Genomic DNA, 13,243 nt, shown 5'->3' on the forward strand with positions numbered 1-13,243 from the left:
GGGGTGGGGGGTGGGGGGAATTGGCTTCATGCCCTCTCTCCCCCTTGACCCAGTGGGCAAGTGGTTGTCTGCAGGGGTTTTCTATCTCTGCCAGAGATGTGTGCTTTAGTTTTTCTGGCATAGTGTATTTTTTCACTGGGAATGTAATGAGTTAGTTGCACGAACACAAACAAAAAACCCGAACTGATTGAAATTGATTTACACAGCTCGGTTTGGTCGCTTTGGAACCGCCTGCTGCCTTTTTTCGCTGATATCCACACGTCTGATCATCTGTGTTTTGATCCCTTTGTGCAGAACTCTGCTACCGTTTGCCGCAAGATTTCCTGCCCCCTGATCCCCTGCGCTAATGCTACTGTTCCTGACGGAGAGTGCTGCCCCCGCTGTGGAACACGTAAGAGTTCATTTTTGCAATAGGTCAAGTTCGTTGCCTGCATAGTTATTGCCCGCCACCAAAACCGAAGGTGGAGCGATAATGTTTTTGCTTATGTGTGTTCGATGTTCAAAATATCACTGTTTCTTTAACTGATTTTGATGAAACTTTACAGTTGGTTAACTTATAGTCATCTTCATAAAAAAATAACTATAACTCAGCTAATTAAACTTGGTGGAAGTAGCTAAGCATCGTCTCTAACATATACTTTGAAGGCAACACATTGCACACCATCTCATTAACTGTAAGACTTAACCTTATTTGTCTTTTAGCTGACAGTCATTCAGAACATATACTCCAAGCTCTAACAGATTATGTGAGATACCTGCATCAGATTGCATTTAACAGCATTTGCAAGGTTTAACCACAATCTCTTGTAGTCCATCGTTTCCCAACATAGGATGATCTTAGTCTAAAACTGGCATCAAGGCGGTTGGTGATATGCATTCCTTCAATGAAAGCTAGGCCTTTAAATGTAAATGTGCGCTGCACCGGCAGCAACAAAAAGCCCTATACTGTAAATGTGTACATAAATGGTCACCATATGCTTGTGTGTATACATTTCAACAAACAGACGGCGCATTCAATCACTGCCACGTTTACTGAAAGGGCCATTTATGTGTTATTTGCCAAATTAAACAAAAAGCCACAAATATTCCCCTGGATGAAAAAGTGTCTATTCAAGAGAAATCCTTGTAATTTTAAAGATGATTTAACTGCAATAACATCCGAGGAAATGAAAGGATGCTTATGTGTTTGAAACATTGAGCTTTTGTGCTGAAGGCATTTTTAAATATTCAAGCTGAATTGGATGAAAGTTGCCAGTTTTGGGAAAAGGTAGACGAAACAAATGTGTTTGGCATTGAGTGAAGACACCATTTACATATGAGGAGGCTTCAGTAGGCTTTTAGAGCAGTGCCTTCAAAAAAGGCAAGGAGACAAGACCTCATGGCACTAAATCTCACGAGACTTAATTGTCACAAGATTTTCTCGTTGAGTTAAACTGTCCTGCGAACCAAAAAGAACCCCGTCTCATGAGTTTGTCTGGTGAAATCATCATTAAAAATGTCTCCACCACAAAATATATTTAATTTCTAAAGAACATGTTGAAAGAAATGTTTGCCTTTCATCAGATTTTTCATTTTGGCACCTTGTGAAAATGAGCGTGACCCGTTTAATGGTCTGAGATGGCTTTTTTAAAAAATATTGTTAAAATATCAACTTGTTTTGTTAACATTACACCCCTAGTTGAAGGTATTACACATAATGCGTGTCATGTTTTCTTTTTATTTTCTCCTTTTAGTGAAACAAAGAAAGGGACATCCCTGTGCATTGGGACTGTAGCTTCTTTATTTTCTGTTTCTCTGGCTCCGTTTAGAGTTTTAGTTTTTTGTCTTTGCTCTAAACTGAGGGTATTATCTATGTCTGAGTCCCAGCTAAAATCCGCTCCATTAGCCTTCCACTTTAGGTGCATTCCCTCCTCATTTAGGCTCGGAGGGGGTGTTTGAAAAGGGGCGCTGCCTCGCTGGAATAGCACTTATTGTCTCCTTCTTTCCCTCTGTCTCATATTCTCTCCTGCTCAGCGAGTGACTATGCAGAGGACGGCTGGTCGCCCTGGTCTGAATGGACCCATTGTTCCGTGTCTTGTGGGCGGGGCATCCAGCAGCGTGGGCGCTCCTGCGACCGTATCAATAACAACTGCGAGGGCACCTCTGTGCAGACCCGTGACTGCTACCTCCAGGAGTGTGACAAGCGTTGTGAGTACCACAACAAGCTAATCAATAATAACAAATCAACATCAAGCTCACAGTATAAATAATTTGTGTTTATTTGTGTTTTCTCTGAGAGACATAAATTAATGCTGAAGTGATCCAACAGTTTTCTTCCCGCTAAATGACCTATGACCTTTTTTAATCTTCAGTCAAGCAGGACGGCAGCTGGAGCCACTGGTCACCCTGGTCATCATGCTCCGTCACCTGTGGCGCTGGTCTCATCACTCGTATCCGCCTCTGCAACTCCCCCACCCCTCAGCTTGGAGGCAGGGAGTGTGTGGGAGAGGGCCGGCAAACCGAAAAGTGCCAGAAGTCTCCATGTCCCAGTAAGTCTAAATAAACCACCACGCATTGCATTTTCCTGTTATCTACAATGACGACTGAAGCAAAATATTTTCTGTCTCGTCTCCATCAGTCAATGGGAACTGGGGGCCCTGGTCACCCTGGGGTACCTGCTCTCTCACCTGCAGTGGAGGCGTTCAGACTCGTAATCGCTTGTGCAACAACCCCTCTCCACTGCATGGTGGCAAGGAGTGTGTTGGGGATGCCTTAGACAAACAGATGTGCAACAAGAAATCCTGTCCAATTGGTGAGTCATTTTATTCACTGACAGAGCCTTTTTTTCTGCTTCCTATAAATTGTTTTATTTTTTTAATTTAAGACTTTTCTGATGAAAAACAAGTTGCATCAGAAAGATTTTGATAATGAGGTTGCATTCTTGTTTTTAGATGGGTGCTTGTCCAACCCTTGCTTTTCTGGAGCCAAGTGCACTAGTTTCCCTGATGGTTCCTGGAAGTGTGGAAAGTGTCCAGTTGGCTACACGGGCAATGGCATCAAGTGCAAAGATGTCGATGAGGTAAAATTCGTAATTATGACCTTTTATTTGTAATTATGTCAGCTACAAGGATTGCTTGGAGCCACCTGTTTAACAGTTACAAGTGTTTTTATATCAAAAACAGTGCAAGGAGGTCCCAGATGCTTGCTTCGAGTTTAATGGCGTGCACCGCTGTGAGAATACACAACCAGGCTACAACTGTTTGCCCTGCCCGTCCCGCTTCACAGGACCCCAGCCATTCGGCCGAGGTGTGGAGCAAGCTGCAGCAAACAAGCAGGTAAGTGCAGGCATGTCTGAGTTAAACAGTTTGGTACCTACAAACACATCATTTCCATTTAAAGTAATCAAAGTTTGTCCTGCTGAAAATAAAATGTCCTGATTCGCCACTCCGCACAGTCAGTCTGATCATTTTCCATCCTTCCTGCAGGTATGCACGCCCCGTAATCCCTGCCTCGATGGAAGCCATGACTGCAACAAAAACGCCCGCTGCAACTACCTCGGACACTTTGCTGATCCCATGTTCCGCTGTGAGTGCAAGCCTGGTTATGCTGGTAATGGTCACATCTGTGGAGAGGACACAGATCTGGACGGATGGCCCAATGCTGATCTGGTCTGTGTGGAGAACGCCACCTACCACTGCAAAAAGGTAAGTAGCAGTCAAACTGCAAGGATTTAAAATTACCTTTACACCTTAAGGTCAGATTATTGTTGTTTATAGTTCCTTCTGTACATTTTTTTAAATCAAACTACATCCTCATGCTTTGGGCTATTTTAATCTGTCATAAATCAAAATGTTTGGCTCAATTGGGAATAGAATGATATGATTTTTATTATCTGTAACTTTGATATTTTATGAATTATTTAACTTTTTTACAAAACAATTTCTACTTCAGCATACTTGATTAATTTTTCCTTCTGCTCTTTTTAGCTATTAGCTACTATTATGGTAATTTGATCCTAATGTTTTGCACATTTTAGCTTTTAGTTGTTGTATTGCTGATTTTTGCTTCTGTTCTGCTTGTTTTAACTTTAACAATTCAGTAAAAAAATATATTCTTCATCACATTTCAGCAGAGTCATTCAGCACTGAGCATACAGTTTCTAGTTTTTGTATTATATTTAGAGTTTGTCTGATCGCATTGTCTGTTTCTTAGGACAACTGTCCCAATCTTCCTAACTCGGGGCAAGAAGATTATGATAAGGATGGAATCGGTGATGCTTGTGATGACGATGATGACAACGATAGCATCCCTGATGATAGGGTCAGTAAAACTATCCAGATAACGTTGCAAGAAGTGAGTGTGTGATATAAAAGGATTCATCATTCACACTTTCTAGTAAAAAGAAAAAAAGGAAGGTGGGACTCAGCTGGAAAGCAAACGTTTCTCATTAGTTTGAGCCCAAACCCTACATTCCAGTGCTGAGGTAGAAAAAGGACCTCCATTGTTTGACACTAATCCCAACTTCAGAATGGGGACAGGGCCTGAAGATAAAGAACCTTTTCATCCTGCATCGCTCGCTCCTTGTAAATGGACAGGTTCAGACAGAAAATGCACCTGAAAACCTGTCATCAACTCCTCATCTTTCTCTCTTTGAAACAGGACAACTGTCCGTTCGTGTACAATCCCAGGCAGTATGACTATGACCGCGATGAAGTGGGCGACCGCTGTGACAACTGTCCTTACAACAGTAACCCAGACCAGACAGACACGGACAACAACGGCGAGGGCGATGCCTGCGCTGTGGACATTGATGGAGATGGTGAGAACTGTGAAGAAGACAAGCCTCTTAAATCTGACATTTATCTGTCCGTTATGAAGTGAGTGTTGTTCTGCATTCTATCATTTTTTAAATGTTAATCTTTACAGGAATACTGAACGAGAGGGACAACTGTCCCTACGTATACAACGTTGACCAAAAAGACACAGATTTGGACGGAGTGGGAGACATGTGTGATAACTGTCCTCTGGAACATAATCCCGATCAGGTGTGTGGACACACACACATACACCCCTGCCCATTTCCTTCCGCCTCACCCAACAACAATAATCCACATTCAGCTCCCTGCTTTTCTCTCTAGCTCAGCATATATCTGTCTTTCAATTGAGAGAGAGCTTCGGTGATTAGCCCTGTGTAGCTGTCTAAGCCTTATCACGCCATGTAATGGTGGGGCAAATCCTGCATGCAGCTCAAGGGCACATTAGTTCAATAAGGCGTGGTGGGGGGGCGAGGGGTCTTTTCAATGGCCCATTGACATTAGCTGGCTAATGTGAGGAAAGAGGCCCTAGGCTGGATATTACTGAGGAATGGGCTGGCCCTGGGGTATGTGCATGCCCTGTCGGCGCAGTCCACCTGTGCCATGCTACACTGAGAAATAGGAATGTGTTGAACAACAGGAAACAGGAGAAAGTTGGGTAAGGAAGGGTGCATCAAAGCCTAAAACTCAGTGGTTTTTTAAACAGGCCAGCAAAAATATGTATAGAAATGGATGCAGCTGTTTCATATTGTACAAAGGTTTTAAACTGAGGAATTCAAAATTTTCACTTCCTCCTTGCACCTATTCTTCGTACAACAAAGGCTGCTTAGACCTGCTGGGTAGGACTGCAGAAACCAGAAGAGCTCAAACAAGCAAGTGGAAGTTGGAAAAGCAATGGTCTTGGGGAATCGTCGTTAGTCTTTCTCTCATAAAAGGAATAGTCTGGTGATTTTTGAAGTGATCTTCTGTCTGACAGTTATCAGTAGTTGGCATCTTATCAGCTGTGACATCAGTCACAGAGAATGTATGCAGAAGAAGGCAAAAGTCTTTGCCAAAGCTAAGCTAATAGCTAGCCAAATTAATACCAGGTTTTTTTTTAAATCATTTTTCAGACTTAAAACAACTCTTTCTCAAAAGCGACAATCCCGGGTTAAAGAAGATTCAACTTTAAGATTCATATTAGGCCTTAATTCTGATTTGTACACACTGTTTTTTGTTTTTTTTTTGTAGGTGGATTCGGATGATGACCGTGTGGGAGACAAATGTGACAGCAACCAGGACATCGATGAGGATGGACACCAAAACAATCTGGACAATTGCCCATACATCCCCAACGCCAACCAGGCTGACCACGACAAAGATGGCAAGGGAGATGCCTGTGACCATGACGACGACAACGATGGCATCCCTGATGAAAAAGACAACTGCAGGCTGGCCTTCAACCCTGACCAGCTGGACTCAGATGGTTAGAAAAGTCTCAAATGTGTCTCAGAGTGTTAATACCACTTGGGTTTAATTCTTAATTAACATGAAATGGGTTTTTTTTCCAGGTGATGGCCGTGGAGATGCTTGCATATATGATTTTGATAAAGACAACGTGCCTGACATCTATGATGTGTGTCCCGAGAACTTTGATATTAGTCAGACAGACTTCCGCAAGTTCCAGATGGTTCCTTTGGATCCAAAAGGCACCTCCCAGATCGATCCCAACTGGGTGGTCCGTCATCAGGGCAAGGAGCTGGTTCAGACTGTCAACTGTGATCCTGGCATTGCTGTTGGTAAGTAAAAAGAATGTACTGAGTTGTGCAAGTTTTGTGAAGACACAGAGCAAAAGCTATGTTTCCATCAAACTGTCAAATTAACTCATAAATTGTTGCTTCGTGCAAAATTTGCATCAAACACATTTTACATGAAGTGGTTAGCATTGGGTAAACTGGCTATGCAGTTTCAATAGAAAGTGGCTGTACTAGTTAGTTTTAGTTCATTTTTAATCAATCGCTTTAAACACAAACAATACTGTGCAAGTGAAATGGCAGAAATTTAGAAAATTAAATGTTCTTTTTTATTATTTTTTATTAAGATGAAGTTTGCTGCTAGCAAATGTAATCTTTTTTTTTCAGAATTTTGTCCCTCGCATCAACCTTTTTAAATGGTCAGCTTCATATCCACATTAGAATATCTTTTTAACCTTATTCGGCTTGTTGTGTCTTCAACAGGTTACCACGAGTTTAACGCAGTGGACTTCAGCGGAACCTTCTTCATCAACACAGAGAGGGACGACGATTACGCCGGCTTTGTGTTCGGGTACCAGTCCAGTTCCAGGTTCTATGTAGTGATGTGGAAGCAGATCACACAGACCTACTGGTCAAGTAAACCCACAAAAGCCCAGGGCTACTCGGGTCTGTCCATCAAAGTGGTGAACTCCACCACTGGCCCCGGAGAGCACCTCAGGAACGCCCTCTGGCACACAGGCAACACCCCAGGACAGGTGTGCTAGACTTGTATCAGTCATTGACTGATTTAGACGTATAATTTAAAGCATGTGAAGCGGATTAACCCACTGATCCTTACGTCCTCACTGTTAGGTTCGCACTCTTTGGCATGACCCTAAGAATGTTGGATGGAAAGACTTCACTGCCTACAGATGGCACCTGATCCACAGGCCAAGAACAGGACTCATCAGGTGGGAAAAGAATACTAACAAATGCCCATAAAGAGATTCTTTTCACCCAGTTTGATGTTGACATTTAACACTTTGGAGCTCATTAGTTTTAACTTGTTCTTCCACAGAGTTGTGATGTATGAGGGAAAGAAGATCATGGCAGATTCTGGTACCATTTACGACAAGATGTATGCAGGTGGCAGGCTAGGTCTCTTTGTCTTCTCACAAGAGATGGTATACTTCTCAGACCTCAAGTATGAATGCAGAGGTGGGTATTATCTTTTCTAACATTTCTTAAAATGCTGTCACTTATTATGCCACATGCAAAAGCCTTACACCATGTCTTTTCTTTTAACAGATGCTTAAATAGATGGGCGAAATCTCTGAGGAATGCACCTTTTTTTGTATAAAGAACTTATATATTCTCCTGCACAGTTCAGGGGTGTGATTTTGTCTCCACGTCGCTTTCTTCTATGGCACTCACTCTTGAATGGTGCAGATGGCACCTGTTAGCTTCAGGGTAACTTGACGTTGGTTTGGGTAAAGCACCGATCAGCTGACTGCCAGCTGAGGATCAGAGAACAGGGGTTTGCTGGAGATTACAAAAACAAAATCCATAAAGAAACTCTAGCTTTGCAAGATGGACACCAACATCTCTTCATTCTGGCTCTGCTTCCTTTCAGCTCTGTGAAAAACCTCATTCATCTGTGTCATAGAAAACTATGCACTTCCAAGCCTTTACATCTCTCTCTGTCTTTTTGTCCCACTTCTTCAGCATTTCTGCCTTACTTTTTGGATAGAAATCCCAAAGAAAAGAAAACCTTTCAATCCCAGACCAGCCATATAACTGTTTTTGAATGATGCAGCATATGAGGACTCGAAAAATGAAGACAACACTTTTTGTTTTGAATATTTTGTTGTCAAAGACTTGTTGGAAGTGGGGTGGCTTGAGGGAAACATAACGCTGTGGGAGTATGTGTTTATGACTAGCCATGAACGGAGCAAGAAAGTTTTTTATCCTTCTACCTAAAAATCTCTATTGAGTAGAGAAATTCCATTTCTAGTTTACATAGAAGTATCGTGAGATTTGCTATTGTCTGATTTTTGATTCTCAGGATAAGAAGTGATGATCTTCTTACATCAAACCAATAAAAAAAATGCAGAAATATTTTACACTAAATTGTTGCAGCCTGTAATCACAAATCCAAACGTCCCTCCATATTAACCTTGTTCACCGAAGAAATTTATCTCCCTCAACTTTTGAGGATGTCAAGATGAAATGATGTAAATACACCTAATTTATTGACTCTTGTCTACAATGTAGGCAGTAAAAAGCAAAATGTTTGGTACTTTAAAAAAGTAACAAATCCTAATTACATTATCTTTGTTACTGTAAAACTTATCCACCATGAGGTAAAGTCAACTGTCAGACCAAGATGTGTCTGAGCTTTTCTAACAGTACAGAGTAATTTTTTTTTATCACATAGAGCTTTTAAATGTACAGTTTGTGATTTGTTTATCTTTTCTGCAGAGAGAGATGAAGGACATTTTTGATATACAATTATTACCTCATTGCTGTTTATAATCTAATCAAACAAAAACACAACCTATGTTTTTTTTTATTTTTCTTATTTTTCTGAAATGATGGACATCTTAGTGCTACTGGAGTATGAGCTGTAAATAGTTTTCATATCTCAAGAAACAACAGTTTTCAGTCCCATGTTGTACCCAAGTAAAAACGGGAGATTTGCCTTTTATAATGTTGCTTTGCCACATATGTACAATACTGTTTTTAGCAGATAAGTTATTGTTCTATTTCTCAGCTGTTTTTGTGGGAGCTTGATTTGTGTGTGTGTGTGGCTGTGTGTGTTGGTGTGTGTGTGTGTGTATAGATAAATGCTATTTAAATAATTTATCAGGATCTGTCGCCTTACAAAGCGGCCACATATCTATCTGTATAAACAGTTTGCACACTGACGTGAGGATGGTATGGTCTTTATTGTTTTCCTCCTTTTTTGTGTTATTGTGTATCAATGTTACTATTATTTTTGTACATTTAGTTTCGCTTGTCTGTAAACATTTTGTTAGTTGTGAAATGCAAAGTGCTGTTTTTATTCATAGCAAATATTTTGTTACATACTTTAAGAAAATAAATAGTTGTAAAAACTCAGAAACCAGTCTGCTTTTGTTCACTTTCTCCTCTTTTGTGCAATAAATCAGCGTTTAATAATAGACCCCTGTACACACGAAATTTACAGTGAATACAATCACAACTAAAGAATTATATATCTGCAGAAATGCAATGTGAGCACTGAAATCAAGTTGTCAAAATTAAAAGAAGTCAAATGCTTCTAGTTAAAAGGAGCAAAATGCTTGCTAAAAAGGACAAAAGGTTAGCTAAATGTAGCAGAAAGCTAACAAAAAGAAATAAAATGGTAGGTAGAAGCTAAAAGAATCAAAGCATTAGGGAAAATCTGAAAGTACCAAAAAAAAAAAACAACACATACTAAAAGTAGGAAGAGGCTAGCTGATCGTAGCAAAATGGCAGCTAAAGCTCACAGCTTACTTTGTTCATGCCTGTTCTGTTAAAAACCACACAACAGTGGAGTAATTACACGTTTTTCTTCCTTTTGGTTCATCTTGACTCTGTCACAAACTTTGATTTATGTGCTGAAAAGACTGAAGATCGAGAGGAAATGGTAAATAGCATAAAATAAAATAAACAAATAAAAACAAAGGTCTAAAGCGAACCGTTAGCCATGCTCATTGTATATTAACCAATGCTATTAACACATACTTGACTCAGGGCAAAAAAACAAAAAAAACAAAACTTGATTTATGACTGAATCCAAGAGGAGAATAAAGAATAATAAGTGAAGTACTCAAACTATAGGTGAAAAGGTGTGTCCCCATTCATTTTTGTTTTTACTGAAACCCAATCTATAAACCAAACTCCAATCCAGGAAATCATTTAATATACTAAGAGTGAAAGCCCAGAACAGGTTAATAAAGATCATTACAATGTGGAGCTACTGAATGTCTTAAAACTAGGTGTGTCATGATCAGTGGTTTGAGGATTTGGACCCAAAATGCAAACAAGACTGAATTCATTTTAAAAGAAACAAAAACAAAAGGGCTGACATGGCAGCAGAGACTTAATAACCAAAATCACACATATTGGCAAACTGGGACCACGAAGGAACCAGACTGAACATGACAGCAAACAATGAACCAAAGGGCACGTGAAGTCGAGAACAGGATTTTAAAGATGGGCTGATGAGGAAGTGGACACAGGTGAACTGATTGGCAACGAGGTACAGGTGTGGGTGGTTGAGGCAGATTGACAAAGAAGCTACTGAGGGAGAGTGAGTGAAAATGACAAAGAACACAGGGAGCAAAACTACACAAGAACTTATAAAACTAAAACACAGAGTAAACAAGAAATACAAAAGAATTACAGAAACATAACAACTCATAAATAACTCAAATCCTGACAAGATGTCTGAAACATACATACATATTTAACCATCAGTTAAATAATAACACAACTAACAAGGTGGACAAACAATTTCTGTAAATAATCTACACATATCATGCCATAAGTTTGCATCTACTTTTTGACTAAATGAGTGTTTGACTAATCACAGCAGGTAAATGTCTACCCATATTTTAGTAGAAATAGTTTGCCTTTTTTTATCTTTGTGACATTTTATGACAAAGTGAAAAACAACAAAAAAAAAAAGATTTTATTTGATCTATTTCACCAGAACACCAAGACTGAAAACTGACAGCTGTCTAGTCACAAACTGTTTTTTATCACTTTCCACACCTGCTTCAAATAATGATAAAAAGGAGGCGAAAAAGAAAAAAAACTTGACTCATAACCTCTTGCTGCTTTATTGGGACTTCAAAAAGCACCTTTTGCAGTTAAGGGAAAACGTTGCAAAGTGCTGATGAACAGCACAAAGGCCCTCCACCCTGCTGTTACTACAGCTTTATTTAGCTCCTGCAGTTCAGACAGCGAGGTGGAAACACTCCACACAACTGACACAGTTAAATTTAACACATCGGTCCTCAAACCTCAGACTCCAAACGTGAAAACAACATATTTGATCTGACTTCCCACTTACTCTGTCAGTCAGCACCTCCCTGCTTCACCCTGCTGTGGGTGGAGGCGTACCGAAGCGTTAAGATGGAGAACCCCCCACTGATCGCAGTGTTTCATTAATACAGCTCTCCACCGTCTGCGCTCGTGGTTAACGTCTGAGCATACAGCAGCTGGCACCAAAAACAGAGCAGAATAACATTTTCTTGAACAATAAAGATTAGGTCAAAACAAGCCTGGGAATGCAGTTTTGATTATTGTTTTTCTTTCTGTTGTGGTTACCAAGGTGTGGGGTCAAAATGAGACCCGGATAACACCTGCACACAAATGTTTCTGAGACAAAAACAGCTTCAGGCAACAAGGGAGTTAAAATAGTCAATTTATTCGTATTACAGGTTATGTAACGTTTTGAGTCATCCAAACTCTGTTATGAAAAGGTTGGCACATGTATTTGTAGAAACCAAGAAACAGTATCATAGAAGAAAGACCACATTTAACAGTCTTTGCTTTCAGGGTTTTTTTTTTTTTTTTTGCAGGAGTTCCTACACTTTCTTAGTGTTTTTTGTTTGTTTGTTTAGAACACGAGTTTCTCTTTGTTTTTATCTAATCAACCTTATTTCATTTGGTCATAGATATATGATTTTATGTCTTTAACAACAAAAATGCTGGAGCAGCAAAGTGTTTAGGACTTTGCAATAATTTTATGTATAATCAAAGTACAGTCTAGCACTGAGAATACCAAAGGTGAGTCCCATTTTATATCTTCCCTTCACCACTAAACCCTATCCCCACATTTTGCATGCTCTCTTCATGGGATGTCCTGATTCTTTTTAAAAACAAAGAGAGGGCTATCTAACACTTCAAACAGTGATTGTTCAGGGGCATATTTCAAATGAAGAGTTAAAGCAACAGCAATGAAACTCACAAATGAAAACCTTTTTTTTTTTTCGTCGTCACAAACATTTTATTGTCACAACAACCATAGTTAAGTCAGACAGCTCATGTGTAAATGTTTATATATCTTTGCAGCAGGATACAGTTTGAGTTTGGTGTCTAGGCTCCAATCACACGATCGTCTTTCTCAACATGCCAGTGAACGATGAGAATGTGTGATGTTATTGTGTCCCATTCTGTTTTGACTCTGTAGGGTGTTATACCGACACTGTATTTTTTTTAAATTTAAAATTCTCCACACCCTTTCTGTTTGAGATAAGATTTTATTGGACTGAAGGCAGACACATGTACTACCTGTACCACTGTCCTTGGCAACCATGCCCTTATGTTATGGGCATGCATCCTTTTGTTGAAACATGCATAGATGTCTCAGGAAAACAAAAAAACATGTAATTTGCTGTATTTAAAACCTGACTTAATAAATAAATATGACCAAGTAATTTAAAAAGAAAATAAATGCAATAAATGGTTAGCTTTGGGGCTAAAAGTCAGAGTTTCATAATAAACAAACTCCACTTTTCTATGTTTAGAAGACTCATTACATGATCCACTTTCTGCATGGATTACATCACTGCTGATCCTTTCCACAATAAATTTCCAAAAACATATATTGTTAGCAGGCTTTTTGAAACTGGGTAGGCCCTTTTCTGTCATTGGCTAGATTGCACCAAGTAGATTCATAGTTCAGTAGTCCTTTGGTTAAATTTAATTATTTCTGGAGATGGTTGA

At 39.7% G+C, this 13,243-nt stretch overlaps 1 protein-coding gene across 1 annotated transcript in view; it reads left to right on the plus strand.

The window, feature by feature from the left end:
- Positions 1 to 8,997, plus strand: part of thbs1b (thrombospondin 1b) — a 12,569-nt gene extending 3,572 nt beyond the window's left edge. The window contains exons 8-23 of the mRNA XM_017412031.3: positions 295 to 391; positions 2,014 to 2,187; positions 2,352 to 2,528; positions 2,618 to 2,791; positions 2,931 to 3,058; positions 3,162 to 3,314; positions 3,465 to 3,683; positions 4,192 to 4,299; positions 4,639 to 4,798; positions 4,906 to 5,024; positions 6,024 to 6,258; positions 6,344 to 6,571; positions 7,010 to 7,281; positions 7,379 to 7,476; positions 7,584 to 7,723; positions 7,814 to 8,997. Of these exons, the coding sequence (XP_017267520.1) occupies positions 295 to 391; positions 2,014 to 2,187; positions 2,352 to 2,528; positions 2,618 to 2,791; positions 2,931 to 3,058; positions 3,162 to 3,314; positions 3,465 to 3,683; positions 4,192 to 4,299; positions 4,639 to 4,798; positions 4,906 to 5,024; positions 6,024 to 6,258; positions 6,344 to 6,571; positions 7,010 to 7,281; positions 7,379 to 7,476; positions 7,584 to 7,723; positions 7,814 to 7,821 (2,490 nt within the window). The 3' untranslated portion in view covers positions 7,822 to 8,997. The remainder of the gene's footprint in view (positions 1 to 294; positions 392 to 2,013; positions 2,188 to 2,351; positions 2,529 to 2,617; positions 2,792 to 2,930; positions 3,059 to 3,161; positions 3,315 to 3,464; positions 3,684 to 4,191; positions 4,300 to 4,638; positions 4,799 to 4,905; positions 5,025 to 6,023; positions 6,259 to 6,343; positions 6,572 to 7,009; positions 7,282 to 7,378; positions 7,477 to 7,583; positions 7,724 to 7,813) is intronic.
- Positions 8,998 to 13,243: the final 4,246 nt, after the last annotated feature.

The sequence above is a fragment of the Kryptolebias marmoratus genome, linkage group LG19 (assembly GCF_001649575.2).
Source record: "Kryptolebias marmoratus isolate JLee-2015 linkage group LG19, ASM164957v2, whole genome shotgun sequence".
Classification (NCBI taxonomy): Eukaryota; Metazoa; Chordata; class Actinopteri; order Cyprinodontiformes; family Rivulidae; genus Kryptolebias; species Kryptolebias marmoratus.